The sequence below is a fragment of the Podarcis bocagei genome (genome assembly GCF_964188305.1).
Source record: "Podarcis bocagei genome assembly, chromosome: 18".
In the NCBI taxonomy this organism is placed as follows: domain Eukaryota; kingdom Metazoa; phylum Chordata; class Lepidosauria; order Squamata; family Lacertidae; genus Podarcis; species Podarcis bocagei.
The window spans coordinates 6628739-6651315 of NC_138144.1; the positions used below are offsets into that span (position 1 = coordinate 6628739).

Genomic DNA, 22577 nt, shown 5'->3' on the forward strand with positions numbered 1-22577 from the left:
AGTTCAAGAAGGACACTGACAAACTGGAACGTGTCCAGAGGAGGGCAACCAAAATGGTCAAAGGCCTAGAAATGATGCCTTATGAGGAAAGGCTAAGGGAGCTGGGCATGTTTAGCCTGGAGAAGAGGAGGTTAAGGGGTGATATGATAGCCATGTTCAAATATATAAAAGGATGTCACATAGAGGAGGGAGAAAGGTTGTTTTCTGCTGCTCCAGAGAAGCGGACACGGAGCAATGGATCCAAACTACAAGAAAGAAGATTCCACCTAAACATTAGGAAGAACTTCCTGACAGTAAGAGCTGTTCGGCAGTGGAATTTGCTGCCAAGGAGTGTGGTGGAGTCTCCTTCTTTGGAGGTCTTTAAGCAGAGGCTTGACAACCATATGTCAGGAGTGCTCTGATGGTGTTTCCTGCTTGGCAGGGGGTTGGACTCGATGGCCCTTGTGGTCTCTTCCAACTCTATGATTCTGTGATTCTATGATTCTATGAGATATTGGAAGATAGCTATCGCACCACCTCTGAGTCTCCTCTTTTCCAGGTTAAACATACCCAACTCCTTCGACCATTCCTCATCAGGCTTGGTTTCCAGACCCTTGATCATCTTGATCACCCCCTGCTGCGCACCTTCCAGCTTGTCAACATCCTTTTTGAATGGTGGTGTCCAGAACTGGACACAGGACTCCATGTGTGGTCCGGCCAAGGCAGAATAAAGTTGACCTGTTCCTTCCTCAAACTATATTTTGTTGGTGGGCGAATCTGTCATTTTTTTTATTTCTTTCTCTCTGACATTTTCAATATCAGTTTGTGAATTATTATTTTTCAAGTCTTCATGAACATTCAACAGCATTCTAGTCTGAATCGGATTTTGTTTGTATGCAGCAATTTCCCAGAATTACGATGCGTTTTTTAAATTTTTGTTTGCAGTGAAACTTGCACAGTTTTTTGCACGCCCTTTTAGCACATGCTTTCCCCCCTGCCTGTCACTTGGCTGGATTGCAAAACTCAGAGAAGTGTGAATTTTGAAGGGTGTCTGTTTCCGAACCTTTAAATGTGACCCGAATAAAATTTCTTCTCAGTCCCTGGTTCGGATCGCAGTTAAGAGATGGAATTATTGAAGTAAGAAATTTTATTAGTTTTCACAATTTCAAAACACACAAACATACATACATACATACATACATCCTATTTAGACCTTGGTAACATTATTAAGTGACTTCCTCAAATCCCTTTGGCGGAATTTCATTGTATCTCATTTTTAACAGTTTTCCAAAATCGATTTTCTCAAAAAATTAACTTGGTCACTTAAGCTCTTTCATTCTTTCTAGTTTGACATTAAACATCTTAAATCTTATCCTTACATATTTAACTCCTAAGCCTATCTATCTATTTGCAAGCTCTTCCAATTAAGTTATCTTAACATATTTCACTAAGTAGTCTTTAAATTTCTTCCATTCTTCCTGATACTCTTCCTCCTCCTGGTCACAGACTCTTCCGGTCAGGTCGGCCAGCTCCGAAAAATCCATCATCTTCAACTGCCTATCTTTCACTGTTGGTATTTCTTGTGTTTTCCAATTCTTAGCTAATAAAATTCTTGCTGCAGTTTCAGCATACAAAAATAATTTAACATCTTTCTTGGGCATTTCCAAATCTATTATTCCAAGAAGAAAGGCCTCTGGTTTCTTAGTAAATGTATATTTCAACATTTTTCTCAGTTCATTTTAAATATTTTCCCAGAAGTCTTTCACCTTGGTACAAGTCCACCACATATGATAAAAGGTACCCTCCTTTTCTTTACATTTCCAGCATAGATTTTCACTGTTGTGGTAAATCTTTGCTAACTTTACAGGGGTCAAGTACCATCTATACATCACTTTCATTATATTTCCCTTTAACATTGTACATGCAGTAAACTTGACCCCTTTCCTCCACAACCTTTCCCAATCTTCAAACATTATACAGTGGTACCACGGGTTAAGTACTTAATTCGTTCCGGAGGTCCGTTCTTAACCTGAAACTGTTCTTAACATGAAGCACCACTTTAGCTAATGGGGCCTCCCGCTGCCGCCACACCACCGGAGCACGATTTCTGTTCTCATCCTGAAGCAAAGTTCTTAACCTGAAGCACTATTTCTGGGTTAGCGGAGTCTGTAACCTGAAGCATATGTAACCTGAAGCGTCTGTAACCGGAGGTACCACTGTATTATGTCCCACATAAGAGATAGAAGTGAATTCTTAGGTCTGTCTGAACGCCTCTTGTGGGAGAATCCCATCCAGCGACTTCCTTTTCTGCCTTCTACCTGACATGTTTATGCTTCCACCCTGACCCCCCCAGCACCTTCGGCTGTGTTGTTATATTAGCTTTACACCTTTTTCGGTGCAAAGGGCAAATGACAACGTTAAAAGATTAGTTTGTGTCATAAGCTTCCTATTTTTCGAGGCCGCTACAAGATTTAGGGGGGCTTATCTGGTGGGATTAAAAGCCAATGTTATCTTCCTTAATGCCACTTAGTGGCCTAGATCCGAGATTTTCATTAAACAGCATCAGGAACAATTAGCAGGCAAGCAATTAGGGCCAGGCCTTGTGGGTGTATGTGTTTTTAAATAAAAACGAAGGCTTAGGCAATCAAGCAAATCGATTTCTGCATTAGGTCTCCAACAACGTCGTCCCCCCCACTTCCCCCCAACGTAAATTGGGAGACTGAAACTAAGCCCCATATGTATTTGCACCTTGTGGGTCCAATGCGTGCAAAATGAAACAAAAGGTTCAGAAACACAGTTAAATGATATACAGTGGTACCTCTGGTTACGAAGGGGATCCGTTCCGGAGCCCCGTTCGCAGCCTGAGCGGAACGCAACCCGCGTCTGCGCATGTTGTGATTCACCGTTTCTGCGCATGCGTGTGATGTCACTTTGCACGTCTGTGCATGCACGAGCGGCGAAACCCGGAAGTAACCCTTTCCGGTACTTCCGGGTTGCCGCAGGACGCAACCTGAGAAGACGTAACCTGAACCGAACGTAACAAGAGCTATGACTGTAGACAACAACAACCCAACAACTGTTACTTTGGACACGGTTTATTGTAACAGAATTAGAGCTGTAAGAGACCCCAAAGGTCATCCAGTCTAACCCCCTCCCCCTGCAATGTAGGAATCTTTTCCCCCGACATGGGGCTCAAACCATCAGCCCCCAACATTAAGAATCTCATGCTGCTTTGAGGAAAGGTTGAAGGGACTTGATGTACTCTGTTTGGAGGTGAGAAGACTCCAAGGGTAAGGATGACAACACAATTCAGAACCCCTTTCCCATTTACCGTATGAAGGGGAAATGTGTGTGCATCCTATGGGGCGAATGCAGGCTTTCGCTGAAGCCTGGAGAGTGAGAGGGGTCGGTGCGCACCGACCCCTCTCGCTCTCCAGGCTTCAGGAAGCTATCCGCAAGCCTGCGGAGCCCGGCAGGAATTCCCACCGGGCTCCAAAGGCTTGTGGATAGCAGCCTGCAGCCCGAAGCCTGGGGCGCGCTGAGCAGCCTGTTCTGGGGGCTGGGGTCGGGGGAAGCTTGGGCTTCCCCCGCCCCAGCCCCGCTCCTGGGGGGAAAATAATTCCCCCCCTTTATTCCCCCCCCAAATACTAGGTGCACCCTATGGGCCGGTGCGCCCTATAGGGCGAAAAATACGGTATTTATTTTTAATGCAATACTTGGGGTTGTACCTGACTTAAGCCATATTCAGAGCAGAGCAAATGAAATCAATGGGTTTGATTGACGAGCATGAATTGAAAAATCAGTGGATGCCAGTCACACCCATTGTTTTGACTGGACCAGTTTGGGCGAGGTAGTGGACGGGGAGCTATGTTGTGGCTGCTCGTCAGACTCGTAATTAGAGGGAATGAATTCCTCCGGCAAGCAAATAACTTTGAATTCTCCCACCCCCACCCCAACTTGCATGGTATCTAGAAGCACAAAAGCCCCCAAACTTATTTATTTCTCTTCAGTTCCTTACCTCTCTCTCGTTTGCAATTCCCAAACCAATGGCTGAGAAAACATTACCTTCGGAAGGGTTAACTTTGCCTGCAAATTTCATCCACTTCTGATCAAACATTTAGGTCTTTTTCTTTTAAGGCTCTCAGCACAAAAGTTCCTGAGCCTTGTTTACCTGTAATTTGCTCTATCCATTCTGGAGGCCTGGGAATTGCTTCTGTCAAAATGTGGGGGGCGTTATAGCCTCCCCCAGCCAAACATTGCCCAATAGTGATTTGTGGGAGAACAAAGCAGACCGGGATAGAGTCTGAATGAGTCTCGCACGGAAGCAGCCTGTTTTCGGAAGCGACAACCCTGCAGTCAGGGCACAACACTAGTTTATGCATGCACACCTCACAAACCCCTTTCCATCCTTTCTCTAGGCAAGGAAGAAACATAATCCTAGTTCAATGACATTCCAGCCAGGAAAAGGGATCTGAGGGGGCTGCAGAGCATGGCCAGTGTGAGGTGTGGCCAAGTCAGGGTGTGTGTGGCCTGATGTGCATGTTGCAATTTACAGTTCCTGACTTGCATGCATGAAAGGGTTAACTGGAGCCCTGCGCTCAAGTTACCCAAGTGGGAGTGGCTTAGGCTCTCAGCAGCCTCTGGCTCCTCTTTCTCAGTCTTTTACAAGCCAAGTGAACTGAAACTCTCAACGAATGAGATTTTACAGCCTGCATCTTTGCTAACCAAAAGTTTGCGCGATCCTTTTTTGTAAGTAAACAATATGCTTTCCCCATTTCATTCATTTGAAACCCTTTTTTATTATTAATTTCACTGCCAGCAGATAGAGATATGTTTGATGCAACGTCTGGGGACTCTGTGAGTACAACATTCAGTTTTTGTTGTTGTTCTTGCAAAGTTAAGTGTCTGTGATTTATTCTAGCCTAAGCCTTTTTGTGAAGAATATTTGTTTAAAGATGGGCAAGGGCAGATGTAAATCTAACCAAGTTTTAATGTGCTGGGAGCAATCGCCATTATGCTTAACTCTGGAGAGCAGGAATATCTCCTCCAAACCTCTCTCTCCAACAGAATGGCCTGGGGAGAATCCCGAGGGCTGAATAGACAGGAGAAGCTTTCAGCCCAGGCCTCTTCGAGAGAAGCAGCACCTAAAAATATTGTCTTTTCCATAAACCATCTCTGACGCAGAGGCTGCTGGTGGACCCAAGCTGGAAAAGGCGTCACGGATTAGCGTGGGCCAGGACGGGCCCGATCTGCAGTTGCGGTCTGCTCCAGGCCGCCCAGTTCAGCCTCTTCTCAGCCTGGGATTTCTCCTTCCCTCCTCCGGAGAAGAAAGGATGAGGCCAGGAGACAGCCGAGGGCAGCAGGAGAGGAGGGAGCCCAGGCGGGCAAGGTGGAGTCATGCCAGGGAGGCCGGCGTGGGCATATGGAGGGCAGCAGAGGCAGTAGCGCCCCGGGGAGCAGCAGCTGAGTCCATAGAAAGCATATGGGTGGTAGTAGCCGAAGTTCACCGCCATCCTGGGAGAAGGAAGAGGAGCAGGGACCAAAATTCACATTCGCAGGAAACAGGCCATTGGTGGGACAGCTTTGTGTTTATATCTACAGTGGTCCCTTGGTTCTCAAACGCCTTGGTACTCAAACACCTTGGAACCCAAACACTGCAAACCCGGAATTGGGAGTTCCGGTTTGCGAACATTTTTCAGAAGCCAAATGAGCTCTGTTTTGAGTGTTACGCTTCCGATTTGAGTGCGACGCTGAGGTCTGTCTGCTTTTGCTATTTATTTTGAGTTTTTGCGGCTATTATTTTTTGTGACTGCGTGGAACCCAGTTCAGCTACTGATTGATTTGACTGTGTGACTGCAGTACATTGTTTATTGCTTCCATTTGATGGATCAATGGTCTCGTCAGATAGTAAACTTAATGCCAAGTTGCTGTTTTAGGGATTGTTTTTAGAAGTCTGGAATGGATTAATCCATTTTGCATTTGCATGACTTTCGATGGGAAAGCATGCCTTGGTTTTGGAACGGACTTCCAGAACGGATTAAGTTTGAGAACCAAGGTACCACTGTATTTATTTATACGCTGTTTCATAAAAACATCAATGCTTGAACCCAAACACTCTGAGATTAAGAGTTTCATTCTCTGCCTTTTCTCCGCAGATTGATAACAAAAGAGACTGATTGTTTCCCAAGTTTTCATAGAAACATTAGTTGCGTTTCCATCCCACCTTTTTCTCCCATGGAGTTCAAGGTAGCTTACATCGTTCTCCTTTCTCCTCAATGAATTCCACTAAACAACCCTGTGAGGTAGACTGGGCTGAGGGGCAGTGACTGGCCTCCAAGTTCACCCAGGGAGTTTCAGGGCCAAGTGAGGATTTGAACCCTGTTCCTGTTCCAACCCTCTAACCCAGGGGTCAGCAAATTTTTTCAGCTGGGGACCGGTCCACTGTCCCTCAGACCTTGTGGGGGGGGGGCAGGACTATATTTTGAAAAAAGAAGAAGAAAAAAGAACAAATTCCTTTGCCCCACAACTAACCCAGAGATGCATTTTAAATAAAAGGACACATTCTACTCGTGTAAAAACATGCTGATTCCCAGACCGTCCGCGGGCTGGATTTAGAAGGCGATTGGGTCACATCCGGCCCCCGGGCCTTAGTTTGCCTACCCATGCTCTAACCACTACGCCACACTGCTATTTATAATAGTGGTTCCCAGGATTCTTTGGGAGAAAGCATGTGCTTTAAGCATTACTGTGGATTAGTGGTTATCTCCCACTTGGACTACTGCCATGCGCTCTACATGGGGCTACCTTTGAAGGTGACTCAGAAACGACAACTGATCCAGAAGGCGGCAGCTAGACTGGTGACTGGGAGCGGCCGCCGAGACCATATCACACCAGTCCTAAAGGACCTACATTGGCTCCCAGTACGTTTCCGACCACAATTCAAAGTACCCTACTTGGCCTCCGCTGGGTCACAAGCCCGCGTGATAACAGACCTTGGCGCCGGGACTGAATGGCCCTCGCCTTTTCCTTACCCAACCCCGAAGGGAGAAAGCAGAGCAGGAGAGCAGATCTTCCCTTTGGTTCTGGGGAGGTCAAGCTGAGGTCAGCCGGAGGGCTAAAGGTCTTATCCTTCCCAGGTGTATTGGAGGGTTAATAGAGCCCATTAAAGGACAGGATGAGTAGGGCTCTCTCTGCATATGGCGCATGGAGAACCAAGGGGGGGAGGGATAAATGGGGGATTTGTTTGGCGCAAGAGCAGCGTCAAAGCCGCGGGGATGCCGCTCACCTGCGGATCCTTCGCCGGGCTCTCCGCCGGTGATAATCTCCCTTGGAGAAGTCTTCCAGGTTGGCCGGGTGGATGGCCCAGTAATGGCCTTTTCCGTTGTCGCTGCGGCCCGCTTTGATGAAGCACTCGTTCAACGACAGGTTGTGCCTGACGCTGTTGCGCCAACTCTTCTCCTGCACGTAAAAAAACGGGGGAAAGAGGGGGGGTTGGGGATCATTCAGTTTGCCACCGAAGGGTTAACTCCGCCGCCGGTATAAACGGGGGTTGCCGCGGGGCGGAGGTTTTGCTTAGGAACCAGGCAGAATGGCAGGAGGGAGTTCTGAGGGAGTTTCGCCTCTGTATGTTTGGCTGGACGTCTCCCAGCTATGAACAAGGCTTGGAATAGGTAAAGGTAAAGGGACCCCTGACCATTAGGTCCAGTCATGGCCGACTCTGGGGTTGCGGCGCTCATCTCGCTTTATTGGCCGAGGGAGCCGGCGTACAGCTTCCGCGTCATGTGGCCAGCATGACTAAGCCTCTTCTGGCGAACCAGAGCAGCGCATGGAAACACCGTTTACCTTCCCGCCAGAGCGGTACCTATTTACAGTCATGCCTCGGGTTGAATACGCTTCGAGTTGAGCGTGTTCGAGTTGAGCTCCGCGGCAACCCGGAAGTAACGGAGTGCGTTACTTCCGGGTTTCGCCGCTTGCGCATGTGCAGACGCTCAAAATGATGTCAGGCGTATGAAAAGCAACGCACACGTGCGCAGACGTGCCGTCGCTAGTTACGTTTACCTCTAGGTGCGAACAGGGCTCCAGAATGGATCCTGTTCGTGTCTAGAGGTACCACTGTATCTACTTGCACTTTGATGTGCTTTCTAACTGCTAGGTTGGCAGGAGCAGAGACCGAGCAACGGGAGCTCACCCTGTCGTGGGGATTCGAACCGCCGACCTTCTGATCTGCAAGCCCTAGGCTCTGTGGTTTAACCCACAGCGCCACCCGCGTCCCTTTTAAGGCTTGGAATAAAACGGACAAAAACCCCTTTGCTTATTTCTCCTCGGATGATGGCACTGCTTTTGTTCAGCTGTCCTCAGTGAAGAGCTCTAAGGATTAATTTTTCTCTCTGGGTGCCGTCTGTGTTATTTAAGTGACTTAGGAAGCTGGAGAAGGCCAAGGAAGAATTTCCATTTGTGCAAGGCGTGACAGGGCCAAAGCCTTGCAGAAATGGCAGGATCGGGGCTATAGCTCTGTAACATGTGCAGCAATATTTAAAATGAGCCTAACCTCTGAGTATGTGCAGAGTGCTTCCCCTTTAAATTCATTTTGGGGTAGGACCTTTAACAAATTTTAGTTCATCTTCAAGCCCATTTTAGACCCTTTGGACCTTTGAGTTTAATGATCGTAACTGTTTGGGGGGGGGGAAATAAATTAAACCATTTGCATTCCACGGTGTGCGTCTTCTGATTCTCCCCATGCCTTAATAATAATAATAATTTTTATTTATACCCCGCCCTCCCCAGCCAAGGCCGGGCTCAGGGTGGCTTACAAACAATAATAAAAACAAGCTGAATGATTACAACTTAAAAACAACATTAAAATAATGAAACATTAAGATATTAAAATGTAGCCTCATTGCAGGAGGAGAAGGAAGAGAAAAAAGAAAGAGAGGGAGGGAATCAAATTGGCTCCAAGCCAAAGGCCAGGCGGAACAACTCTGTCTTACAGGCCCTGCGGAAAGAAATCAGATCCCGCAGGACCCTGGTCTCATGAGGCAGAGCGTTCCACCAGGCTGGGGCCAGTGTTGAAAAGGCCCTGGCTCTGGTTGAAGCTAATCTAACTTCCTTAGGGCCCGGGACCACTAGGGTGTTGCTATTTATGGACCTTGAGGCTCTCCGTGGAGCAGACCGGGAGAGGCGGTCCTTTAGTCTTCTTAAGTATACAGTGGTACCCCGCAAGACGAACGCCTCGGAAGACGAAAAACTCGCTAGACGAAGGAGTTTTTCGTTTTCTTAGCCGCTTCGCAAGACGCATTTCCCTATGGGCTTGCTTCGCAAAACGAAGCTTGCCCCGCAAGCTCCGGGGATAGCGGGGAAGCGCAGCGCACCTTCCCCTCTCTCCCCGGACCCCTTTTGAACCAAGGGGCGGCAACGGGGAGAAGCGATTCTCCCCGCTGCCCCTTCCCTTGCTTTAAAACAGGTCCGGGGACAGAGGGGAAGGCGCGCGGCGCTTCCCCTCTGTCCCCGGACGGTCTCCATAGGAATGCATTGATTGATTTTCAATGCATTCATATGGGAAACCGTGCTTCGCAAGACGAAAAACTCGCAAGAAGAAAAAACTTGTGGAACGAATTAATTTCGTCTTGCGAGGCACAACAGCTTTAGCACAACAGCTTATAACATTCTGAAAGCTGGGGGGAAATACTCGGCTGAGGATCGTTTGGATGAACTTGAATTGAACTGGCTGGGAATCGAACTAGTTAATTTTGTAAAGGGACCAGCATGAACTGGAATTAGTTCCTTTGGGGACCTGTTAAACCCAAAAGCGAACTAGTTCCTTTGCGGATCTGTTAAACTTGAACTAGTGATTCCTTTTTTATTTTTGAAAGTGAACTTTGTATGTCTTTAATGCGCAAAGCAATAATGCAATATCCAGGGCATTTTAGCAGATAAGTCATATCTAATCTATTTTTTTATTATTAACATTTTTAATTTATGCATCATAATTGTTACAAAATATAAGCAAAATATTGCAAATACATACATACAGTGGTACCTCGGGTTAAGTACTTAATTCGTTCTGGAGGTCCGTTTTTAACCTGAAACTGTTCTTAACCTGAAGCACCACTTTAGCTAATGGGGCCTCCTGCTGCTGCCACACCGCCGGAGCACGATTTCTGTTCCCCTCCTGAAGCAAAGTGCTTAACCCAAGGTAATATTCTGGGTTAGCGGAGTCTGTAACCTGAAGCGTATGTAACCTGAAGCATATGTAAACCCATTTACCACTGTACATACATATATATTTCAAATAAGCACATATATATGAAAAAAGGAGCAAAAGAGAAAAAGAGAAGAAAAAAGAAAGAGAAAAGAAGAAGAAGAAAAGTTGGAAGAATTTCTTCCAAATTTATTCTACAAATATCTCAATACGAAAATAATAATATAATAAAATTTCATTGATTGACTTCCATCGCTTCCATATCTAATCTAAATGCTTTCTGGTCTTGGGTATCATGTCTTTATGGTGTCTATTGAAGGCATCTCTGTTTCGTTTGCATTTTGGGGAGTGGCTGGCCGGTTTGCTCTGACTTGGGTCACAAAGGTCACTGTGTGACCTTGTCAATCACTCTCAGGCTAGCCAACCTCACAGGCTTGTGGTGGGCGGTAAAAGAGGAGGGAGAGAATCATGATTCTCACCATCTTGAGCTCCAGTGAGAAAAAAAGGTGGGATGGAAGTGCAAGAAACAGACACTTAAGCCACTAAAACATTGTGGGGGCAGGAGGGGTGGGTGGGTGGGAATGGAGAATCCAGGATAGGGCACGGCTGGCTGGCTGGCAGGCACCCTAAACAGGAGAACTCCAGACTGCAACATTTTGTTGCAGATCCCACTATTCAATGTAATGATCTAACCGATTTAATAAATAAACCATTCAATAACAACGTAATAAATAAAACAAACAAATGTTTGTCTTCAGGCAGGCCTTCAGCTGATTAACATTCTACGGCTTTTTAAACGTTCTTTGTGGGATTGGTTTGTTTTGGTTTTATTATATATTTTGTATTCTCGTTTTGTATTTTTTCTGTTGTGAACCGTCCTGGGATATTCGGATAAAGCGCAGTATACAAATTTAATAAAACAAATATATGATACATATATGGTGGAATTGTTTAAACATCAAACAATTTTGGGAAATAATATATAATGAAATGAAAAAAATATATAATGAAATGAAAAAAATGTTTAGATACTCATTTAGGAAAACGCCAGAAGGTTTTCTATTGGGAATAGTACCAGGAAGCCTAAAGGAAGAAGATAAGACCTTATATTTATACGCAACAGTAGCAGCAAGGCTATTGATTGCGAAAAACTGGAAAAGTGGTATAATACCGACAAAAACAGAGTGGCTTGCCAAATTATTGGAGTATTACAATATATCCAAAACAATGGAAGAAATTGGAAGGATTTCAAGAGAAAAGATAGATAGGGACTGGAAGGTGTTTAAAAGACACTTGCAAAATCATATCGAAAAATCAGAACTCCTATTAGAATAAACAAGTTCCGTTTCAAATACTGAAATATCAAAGAAGATGGAAAACAATGTGTAATAGAAAAAGAAGTATGAAATTAGGGTAAAGGTGAAAGAAAGTAATAGAAGTGGAAAGAAATTGTAATTGAGTAGATTGGAAGTCAAACACAAAGGCGGGGTGAAGGGTCGGTGGATGGTGATGGGGAAAGGAACTATTTGTGGGATTGAGTGTAAGTATGTTTGAACATTTTTAAGGATTGTATGAAATGTATGTTTGTATGCTTGTATATGTGTATTAATGATGAATTTAAATTAAATAAATAATAAAAAATAAAAAAAAAACCAAGCAAGCAACCAACAATAATAGCCTAACTCCAAACCTTGTTTGTACAATCAGCCAATGTCAAAAACCTTGTTTATTTACTTTAATCTGATTTTTACTTGTTGGAAGTAGCATGCATGTATTAGTCCCCTATTTACCCTCAAAACTTCCCGCAGGCAACTGTCTGGTGGCAACTGAGATAAATCGGTGGCGAGCTTTTGGTTTACCAGCCACTTGAAGCTTCGTTGCCAACTCTTGAAATATTACTAGTGCCCCACTGCTTCCCAAGGTCAACTTGTTGCGGTCCTTGGGTCATTAGAGTGGCCCCAGAACTTGCCATGGTTGAAGCCATGGTTTTCCCAGTAGTGATGTATGGAAGTGAGAGCTGGACCATCAAGAAGGCTGATCGCCGAAGAATGGATGCTTTTGAATTATGGTGCTGGAGGAGACTCTTGAGAGTCCCATGGACTGCAAGAAGATCAAACCTCTCCATTCTGAAGGAAATCAGCCCTGAGTGCTCACTGGAAGGACAGATCCTGAAGCTGAGGCTCCAAGACTTTGGCCACCTCATGAGAAGAGAAGACTCCCTGGAAAAGACCCTGATGTTGGGAAAGATGGAGGGCACAAGGAGAAGGGGACGACAGAGGACGAGATGGTGGGACAGTGTTCTCGAAGCTACCAGCATGAGTTTGACCAAACTGCGGGAGGCAGTGGAAGACAGGAGTGGCTGGCGTGCTCTGGTCCAGGGGGTCACGAAGAGGCGGACACGACTAAACGACTAAACAGCAACAACAGAACTTGCCACGGTCTGGCGAGACTTAATAGAGGCAGACATATCTGTCAGTTTGGGTTTCTCTCAGCTTCTAATTCCCTCCTACTTTTGAATTCTGCTGCAATTTCCAAGAATAAAGTCCTCAGGAAAATACGTTAACATTTCAGTGCAAATTTCTCCAAACGAACAACATTCTTGGATGCTGTTTAGACTGCTGTGCAAACATTTGCAAGCAGCTCACCCTAATTATAGCACATCTTTGTGTGTTATTTCCATGAATTTTACGCACCCATTCCTCTAAGGCATGTCTCTTTGCACCACGGAATCTGGAGAAGCACGGATTTCGAAGGATAACTCTGTTTCGGCTCAGAAAAGGTAGGAGTTTTGTAGTTGTTTGTTAAATTGCAGACGGAATCAACGTTCTCCCCGCAAGCCTAGCAAACGAGCTCTCTAGACTTAATGTCTGCAAGTCAGAAGCTCAAAAAGGGAGTAAATAGGAAAGTAAATTTGTACCCTCTGCAGGAGAGCTGTTTAAGAGTTACCGCTGTTTGGCAGGAATCTCCTATAATGTTTTGAGCTTCTGTCCCGAGCCCTAGGGATTTCTGCTGAGATATCCCCGGACCAGAGTGAGAAGAGAACTGGGTGTTAAAAAGGCCAAGAAACTGTGTCACTGGCGTCCGACGTCCCAGTCTCGTGAAAAGGATGGCCACTTATGTATCGCCAAAAGGGAGGGGGAAAGAGGGTGCTGATTTGCATATATTTTGCATGCTATATGCATGGCACACATTTGGAAATAAGAACTCGAAATGGAAAAGGGTGAATTGGGTGGAATCCAGTGCTATTAGGTCCGTTGAAATCAATGAACATGACTAATCTAGATCCATTAATTTCAGCAGGACTAGTGTTGCATACAGTGCCGGATTTAAGTGTAAGCTAAACAAGCTATAGTTTAGGGCCCCACTCTCTTGGGGGGTCCCCAAAAATATACTTCTTCTTAATTATATTTCACTATTAATATACTTCTTCTTAATTGTATTTCAGTTCAACAATTACTTTGATAAAATACATATTCTGTTACGTGCAAATGGCTTGAGATACCTGTGAGGTCCATAAATTACCACATAGCATATATTCAACACACACAAAAAAAAAAACCAGCGGCAATTTGTTGTTGACAAAGGACAGCTGGACATATAAAGGGCCCCATTACCTTCAGTAGCTTAGGGCCTCATCAAACCTATATCCAGCCCCGGTTGGATACAACCCATTAAACCTCGTCATAATGTAGGGGAGGGTGACTAGATCATTTGTATGCTTTCTCAGCCTTCTGTGGGGCTAACTGTCAATGGACCATTTCATGAACCTTAGATGTTTTTTATCTCTTAACTGGACCGGAACGGGACAGCCCATCCTCTTCAGACAGAGGACTGTTCTCGGAGACCTGCCAACTAGCAGGACTGTATAAGGCAAGGGCCGCAATTTGGTGGTGGGACATCTACTTTGCATGCAGAAAGTTCCACCAACAATCCTCAGCAGGTAGGGCTCTGGCCCGGAAACCTGGAGAGATGGACAATACTGAGCTTAGATGGTCTGTGTTGGGAAAAGGCAGCTTCCTCTGGGGTCATATGACTCTCGGCCACTGTACCCTGGAAGAAACCAGTCATGTTGAGCAAGTTGGCTTGCTCAATGGACAAGGGCTCTAGGTTGAGCGAGTCTAGAAGGTAGTTCAAGGCCCCAAGGTGACGACCCATGTTCTCCAGGGTACCTGTTGGTGGATCTCACCTTGTTTTTGAAGTACGGGTATTTATCCATAATCCACTGGTAGATATCGGACAGCAAAAGCTTCTTCTCCGGCGAGGAGAGGATGGCGGTCGAAATGAGGGCGATGTAAGACTGGTTGGGTTTGTCCAGGAGATCTGGAGGTGCGTGAGGTCCAGGTTGCTCTGTCTCTGCGACGCCTCTCCCTTCTGCCCTCGCTTGTTCGCCCCTCGGGTCTGGATCCCTGCAGGGTGGTTTCCTGTTCTCGAAAAGGAGGTAGTCAATGGTGAAGGAGATGTTAGGCTTCCTCTGGACCTCTGCTTCTGCCCTTTCCATGGCGGAGGCAACTTGGGGTGCCCTTGATCTCAGCTCATCTTCGCCGGTCCTGGAAGTCCGGCAAGGTCCAGGAGCTGTGTTGGGGCAGCGGCGGAAACAGAAGTGTCTCCCGAGGGCTGGGCTTGTAATTAGTGCAGATTACAGGGTTTGCTAATTGTGTTTTCACAAACGGGCTGCCTCCGCAAAGCAGCCTGTTTATCTGGCAAAGCCTTAGCTTTGGCAGGATTTGGCATCTAAGCCTAATAAATACATTGATTAATCCGCTCGGGATACAGGAATTCTGAGCTGGGTTTACCAACAGGTTGGCGGCAGCTGGAGGAGACGGGGGTGGGGGTGGTGGTCAGGGAGGGGGTCACAGGAGGGTCTAGGAAAACAAAAGAGGAACCGTTTTTATTTCATTTCATTAGGATTTTTGTTTTTGCTTTGATCCTGCCCTTTTGCATCCGGCCCAGTATACCTGGAGGAGCGTCTCCACCCCCATCGTTCTGCCTGGACGCTGAGGTCCAGCGCCAGGGCCTTCTGGGGGTTCCCTCATTGCGAGAAACTAAGCTACAGGGCCTTCTCAGTAGTGGCCCTGTGGAATGCCGTCCCATCAGATGTCAAGGGAATAAGCAGCTATCCTATTTTTAAAAGACATCTGAAGGCAGCCCTGTTCAGAGAAGTTTTTAATGTGTGACATGTTAGTGTATTTTTGGTCTTTGTTGGAAGCTGCCCAGAGTGGCTGGGGAAGACCAGCCAGATGGGCGGGATACAAATAATAAATTATTGTTGTTGTTGTTGTGGTTGTTATCTGCCAGGACGGCTGGCAAGCTAAGGAGTAATTCCTAAAATATATCAGAGCAAATTCCAAATTGAGTAAAATAAGAGGCTGCCGCAGAAATTGAAGCTGCACAGAACAGGAATGCAGAAAGCTGTCCTACATCACGTTCCTCTAGCTCAGTGTTTCCCAACCCTGGGCCTCCAGCTGTTTTCGAACTACAATTCCCATCATCCCTGACCACTGGTCCTGCTCGCTAGGGATGATGGGAGTTGTAGTCCAACAACAGCTGGAGGCCCAAGGTTGGGAGTGCCTGGTCCAAAGGCTATTCATCAGGAAATAAGGATTTGTTTTAAGTTTTTCATGTGGGCTAAAACTCAGTTAACAAACAGGGATACATATGCTATGATGTTGTTGTTGTTTTTAGTTAAATAAATACCGTATTTTTCGCCCTATAGGACGCACCGGCCCATAGGACGCACCAAGATTTGGGGGGGGGGGGAATAAAGGGGAAAAAATTATTTCCCCCTCCCCCAGGCGCGGGGCCCCAGAACAGGACCCAGAGCGATGCAGAAGCAGCGTGGAGCTTTGGCATGGCTCTGGGAGCTTGCGGGGCTGGAGGAGGGGGAAGCCCTCCACCAGCCTTCTAACCAAGTCGGGGGACAGCGGGAAAGGCGCGCTGCGCCTCCCGCTGTCCCCCGAGCTTGTGGGTCTGGCGGTGGGGCTCTCCTGAAGCCTGGAGAGCGAGAGGGGTCAGTGCGCACCGACCCCTCTCGCTCTCCAGGCTTCAGCGAAAGCCTGCATTCGCCCCATAGGACGCACACACATTTCCCCTTCATTTTTGGAGGGGGAAAAGTGCGTCCTATAGGGCAAAAAATACGGTAGTTTAAATTGTTATTAAGGAAAAATCTTTCTCCTTCCAATAAAGTACAGCAGAAAAGTTGCCCAAATATTAACAGTCAAGTTTGGGGAACCCTGCCCTAGGGTCTCAGGCTGGGGGATTTCCCCAGGCCCAGGGGCGTTCCGAGGTGGGGGCGAGGGGGCGGTCCGACCTAGGTGCCATTCCAAAGGGGGGTGACAAAATGCCGACCCCCGATCGGCGGCGCACCCCCTGGGACACACGCCACACCTCCTGCGATGAGTGCCACGCCCCTGGGACGAGTACCACGCCCTTGGGATGCACGCCACGCCCCCTGCGATGAGTACCACGCCCCCTGGGACGCATGTCATGTCCCCTGGGACACGTGCCACACCTCCAGCGATGAGCGACGCCCCCTGGGACGGGTGCCACGCCCTTGGGATGCACGCCACGCCACCTGCGATGAGCGCCACGCCCCCTGGGGAGCGTGCCATGTCCCCTGGGACAAGCGCCGGTCCAGGTTGCTTCACCTCTGCCCAGGCCTACCTGGAGAATTTAACTGGGGGGGGGGTCTTCTGTATGTAGAACAGATGTTCTGCCGCTGCTTTTTGCTCCCTCCCCGAACAAAAAGGTAAGCTTCCAGTCCTCTTAGACCTGAATAAAGGTCTCGGTTAGAAAAAAAGAACTCGTGAAGCTGCCTTATACCAAAACTGACCCCTGTGCCCTTGTGGTCACGTCCTACTTGTGGGTTTTCCATAAGGGGCATTTGTTTGGTCACGGTAAGAACAGCTTACTGGACTAGATGGGCAATGGGAATGATCCAGGAGGCTCTTGTGTTCTTTCTTTATTTTAAGATGTGTAACCCCGTCTTTTGGGACGCGGGTGGCGCTGTGGGTTAAACCACAGAGCCTAGGACTTGCCGATCAGAAGGTCGGCGGTTCGAATCCCCGCGACGGGGTGAGCTCCCGTTGCTCGGTCCCTGCTCCTGTAAACCTAGCAGTTCGAAAGCACACCAGTGCAAGTAGATAAATAGGTACCACTCCGGCGGGAAGGTAAAGGGCGTTTCCGTGCGCTGCTCTGGTTCGCCAGAAGCGGCTTAGTCCTGCTGGCCACATGACCCGGAAGCTGTACGCCGGCTCCCTCGTCCAATAAAGCGAGATGAGCGCCGCAACCCCAGAGTTGTCCACGACTGGACCTAATGGTCAGCGGTCCCTTTACCTTTACTAACCCCATCTTTTGGCCTCAAAATCTCCCAGAGCTGCGTGTGGCGACGCCAGTAAAAACTGCTACAACCCCACAAAAACAGGACGCCCAAATAATAGCTCGATAAAAACAATATCTAAAGAATTGTTGTTAAGTTGACGTCCCACCTTGCCTGAGTGGGGCACAAATTCAGTTCACATTTAAAGGCAAATCTACATAATTCACATTTTCTGAAACTATATGTGAACTGAAACACAGCCTAATGGGGGGGGAGTTGGCTTTGCAAATAGGTGTACGTTAGGTAACTTGGAACTATTTCTAGAACTTTTAGAACAATTTCTACTTCATCTTCAAGTTCATTCTCTTATGTGTGGGTGTTTTCTTTGCACTACAGTGGTACCTTGGTTCTCAAACTTAATCCGTTCCGGAAGTCCGTTCCAAAACCAAAGCGTTCCAAAACCAAAGCAAGCTTTCCTATAGAAAGTAATGCAAAATGGATTAATCCGTTCCAGACTTTTAAAAAAGACCCCTATAACAGCAATTTAACATGAATTTTACCATCTAACAAGACCATTGGTCCATAAAAAGAAAGCAATAAACAATGTACTGCAGTTACAGATAGGTAGCCGTGTTGGTCTGCCATAGTCAAAATAAAAAAATTCCTTCCAGTAGCACCTTAAAGACCAACTAAGTTAGTTCTTGGTATGAGCTTTCGTGTGCATGCACACTTCTTCAGATACACTGAAACAGAAGTTGCCAGATCCTTCTATATAGTGAGAAGGTGGGGAGGGGTATTACTCAGAAGGGTGGTGGGAATGGGAGATTGGCAGATAGCTGAGATGAGCCTGTTGACGACTCTTAACGACTGCAATAGGTCTTACAGGAAAAGGCAAGGGGTGAGAAGGTGAGAAATGGCTTAGTCATGTATAATGAGATAAGAATCCAATGTCTTTGTTCAGACCAGGTCTCTCCATGGTTTTAAGTTTGGTAATGAGTTGCAATTCAGCAGCTTCTCTTTCCAGTCTATTTCTGAAATTCCTTTGTAGTAAAACAGCTACTTTGAGATCTTGTATAGAATGTCCTGGGAGATTGAAGTGTTCTCCTACTGGTTTCTCTGTTTTGTGATTCTTGATGTCAGATTTATGTCCGTTTATTCTTTGGCGTAAGGTTTGGCCTGTTTGTCCAATATAGAGAGCTGAAGTACTGTGTATATATAGAGAGAGCTGAAGTATTGTGTGTACTGCAGTCACACCATCAATCCATCAGTAGCTGGACTGGGTTCCACACAGTCACAAAAACAAAATGAAAAAGAGCCACAGAAACGCAAAATAAATAGCAAAAACAGACAAACCTCACCGTAACACTCAAAACGGAGCGTGTTCAGCTTCTGAAAAAAAATTGGCAAACCAGAACACTTACTTGAGGGTTTGCAGTGTTTGGGTTCCAAGTTGTTTGAGTATCAAGGCGTTTGAGAACCAAGGTACCACTGCATAGACTCTTTTAAGCTTAAATCACAATTGTTGGGGGAAGTAAATCAAACAATCTGTGAGTGTGTTTTGGTGTTTTCTAAACCTACGTAAGTATATTTTATAATTCAGCACAGCAGCTGATAACCGTTTGGATGAACTAGTTCATTTGTTTTTGTTTTTTAATAAATATTTATTAGGAATTTTCCATTTTAGAAAACCAAAAAGAAAAAAGAAAAAGAAAAATTTAAAAAATATACAATTTGCAATCCTTATTTTCTATAACATCTTTCCCTGACTTCCCCACACCTCCACTTCTTATATTCCCATTCGAATTGTAATTTCAACAAGTTCTTATCCCCAGTTTTTAACCTTTTTATACTTAATTCATTTAAAAAAATCAATTTTACCTTATAAACCTCAAAATTTATACCTCAATACTCATTCTTAAATCCTTTTTTCTAAAGTCGACCCAAATTCCTTTCCACGAATTCCCCACTTTTCATACTGATATCAAAACAGAATAAAAGAAAAAAAAACAAATTATATTTATACACCCTTTGGATCCCCAAACCCCACCCCATCCCCTTTCCCGGTTTCAATCCCCAACAAATATCCATCAGTCTTAGTCTGCTATCAGCCTGGAGATCTCACATCCGAGGCCCTTAATTGTTTGAGAGACAATGGATGAACTAGTTCATTTGTAAAGGGATGAACATGACCGACACTTAGTTCTTTATTGGAAAGTTTGAATGTGCAGCTAGGGTTGCCATGCGTCTGGGAAAATCCGGACGTATTGGAAATGGCAACTTTGGCGATTTATATGAAAAAAAGCTCTAAAATCTCAACAACATTTTTGGTCTGGATTTTCACTTTCTGATATATGGCAACCCTACGTCCAACTCGTTTCCTTTTTTCAAATGAGCTTCCCAGGCTCTGGGCTTCCAATGAGATCAAGGCAGCGTCCTTCAGGCCAAAATCTGCAGGAAGTTCCTGAAATATTTGCATCCATAAATTACTGCTGATTTATTCAGCGTGGCAGCAGCAGAAAAGCTATGCTAGGTTGTTATGAGGGGCAGGCAAACTGTCTATGCAGTGTGGCGTATATTTTTAAAAATACAGAAATACAACGCCCACCGCCAAAGGCTGTAGCAAATATCTGAAATCTATAGAAAACTGAAATGCTCTCTTTATAGTAAACACATGGGGTTATCTGTTATTTCTTTCCTGTTATTTCTTTCCAGCTATGATATATAATTTTTGCCTCTTTTGCCACTTCTTCCGATTTTCCAGAATTCTGAAAACTGTGGCATTACTAGACCCCTTGACACTGGTAATGTAAGGCAGGGGGGAAATGTGGCAAATAAATAAATTGACAAAACATTGATGCGTTGTACAGTTTTCCTGCTTTGCCCCCCCCTTCCCAAAGCGTATTATGTGTGTATAAAATATATATTGCTGTAAGTTGCTTGGATACCTTTGGGTTACAAGCGACTGGCAAATTTAATATATGATTATGGTGATGATAATGATCAGTCCACATGGGATTTTGGACAGAGCGGAACGAAGATGAGTGACAGAATCGTAGAGTTGGAAGAGACCCCGTGGGGTCATCCAGCCCAACCCCCTGAAATGCAGGAATCTGGAACCCACGAACCTGAGATTAAGACTCTCATGTTCTACCGATTCAGCTTATCCTCCCCCAAAGTGGGGTGTGTGGCGTTGCTTTATCCTTTAGATTCACACCCTGCCTTTCCTCTCAAATTATTTTTAAAGTGTGGCTACTTGGTGGGCCTCTTAAATGCACTCTGCACATGCCCAGAGGGCCTCCCTGACCATATTGCTGTTCGTCCACTGAAACCGAGCCTAGCCACTACAAAACCCTCTCCTAAGGTTAGTAGTTGTTTAGTCGTTTAGTCCTGTCCGCCTCTTTGTGACCCCCTGGACCAGAGCACGCCAGGCACTCCTGTCTTCCACTGCCTCCCGCAGTTTGGTCAGACTCATGCTGGTAGCTTCGAGAACACTGTCCCACCATCTCGTCCTCTGTCGTCCCCTTCTCCTCCATCTTTCCCAACATCAGGGTCTTTTCCAGGGAGTCTTCTCTTCTCATGAGGTGGCCAAAGACTTGGAGCCTCAGCTTCAGGATCTGTCCTTCCAGTGAGCACTCAGGGCTGATTTCCTTCAGAATGGAGAGGTTTGATCTTCTTGCAGTCCATGGGACTCTCAAGAGTCTCCTCCAACACCAGAATACAAAAGCATCCATTCTTCGGCGATCAGCCTTCTTTATGGTCCAGCTCTCACTTCCATACATCACTGCTGGGAAAACCAGAGCTTTAACTATACGGACCTTTGTTGGCAAGGTGATGTCTCTGCTTTTTAAGATGCTGTCCAGGTTTGTCATTGCTTTTCTCCCAAGGAGCAGGCGTCTTTTAATTACGTGACTGCTGTCACCATCTGCAATGATCATGGAGCCCAAGAAAGTAAAATCTCTCACTGCCTCCATTTCTTCCCCTTCTATTTGCCAGGAGGTGATGGGCCCAGTGGCCATGATCTTCGTTTTTTTGATGCTGAGCTTCAGACCATGTTTTGGGCTCTCCTCTTTCACCCTCATTAAAAGGTTCTTTAATTCCTCCTCCTTTTCTGCCATCCAAGTTTTGTCATCTGCATCTCTGAGGTTGTTGATATTTCTTCCGGCAATCTTAATTCCGGCTAGGGATTCATCCAGCCCAGCCTTTCGCATGTATGTATAAAATACATATTGCTGTAAATTGCTTGGATCCCTTCGGATCACAAGCGACCGGTAAATTTAATCAATGATTATGGTGACGATAATGATCAGTCCACATGGGATTTTGGACAGAGCGGAACGAAGATGAATGACAGAATCGTAGAGTTGGAAGAGACCCCGTGGGGTCATCCAGCCCAACCCCCTGAAATGCAGGAATCTGGAACCCGCGACCCTGAGATTAAGACTCTCATGTTCTACCGATTCAGCTTATCCCCCCCAAAAAAGTGAGGAGTGTGGCGTTGCTTTATCCATTAGATTCACATCCTGCCTTTCATCTCAAATTATTTTAAAATTGTGGCTACTTGGTGGGCCTCTTAAATGCACTCTGCACATGCCCAGAGGGCCTCCCTGACCATATTGCTGTTCGTCCACTGAAACCGAGCCTAGCCACTACAAAACCCTCTCCTAAGGTTAAGTCGAACCTAAATAGGACCACAGATTAAATCCTGCCCGCAAATTATTTCCCCTTTTTCGGGGGTGAGTGTCTCTTTAAGAGCCGGCTGGGCGTGGCCACGCGTCGTCATCGCTCTTTCTCGGGAAGAGGAAGCGGGCAAGGCGGGTTGGCTGTGCGCCTGCGCCGCCTCTCCCCTCTTCTGGCGGAGGAGAAGCGAGAGGCCGGCCCGAGAAAGCTTCGCCGGGTCGCTTGGAGCGCATGCGCACGCGCCGCGCTCCTCGTCTCCGGCGTCGCACGTCGGGAGAGGGTTTTTTTGTACGGAGCGTCGACGCTGATTGGAGAAAAGAGGACGGGGGCGGGGAAAGAAGCCGCAAGACGCGCGCTCCGGATTGGCCGAGCCGGGGCGCCTGGCCGTTGACGTCCCCCCGTCACGTG

The 22577-nt window shown here is 46.3% G+C and overlaps 1 protein-coding gene across 1 annotated transcript; it reads right to left on the bottom strand.

The window, feature by feature from the left end:
* Positions 1–4778: 4778 nt before the first annotated feature.
* On the bottom strand, positions 4779–22333 carry LOC308577649 (uncharacterized protein). The gene is made up of 4 exons (XM_081178025.1): positions 22171–22333; positions 14364–15039; positions 7265–7437; positions 4779–5493 (listed from the first exon to the last, which is right to left on the bottom strand). Exons 2-4 carry the CDS (start codon positions 14673–14675, stop codon positions 5196–5198), a joined length of 783 nt encoding a protein of 260 aa, XP_081034151.1. The 5' UTR covers positions 14676–15039; positions 22171–22333; the 3' UTR covers positions 4779–5195.
* Between the last annotated feature and the right edge of the window lie 244 nt (positions 22334–22577).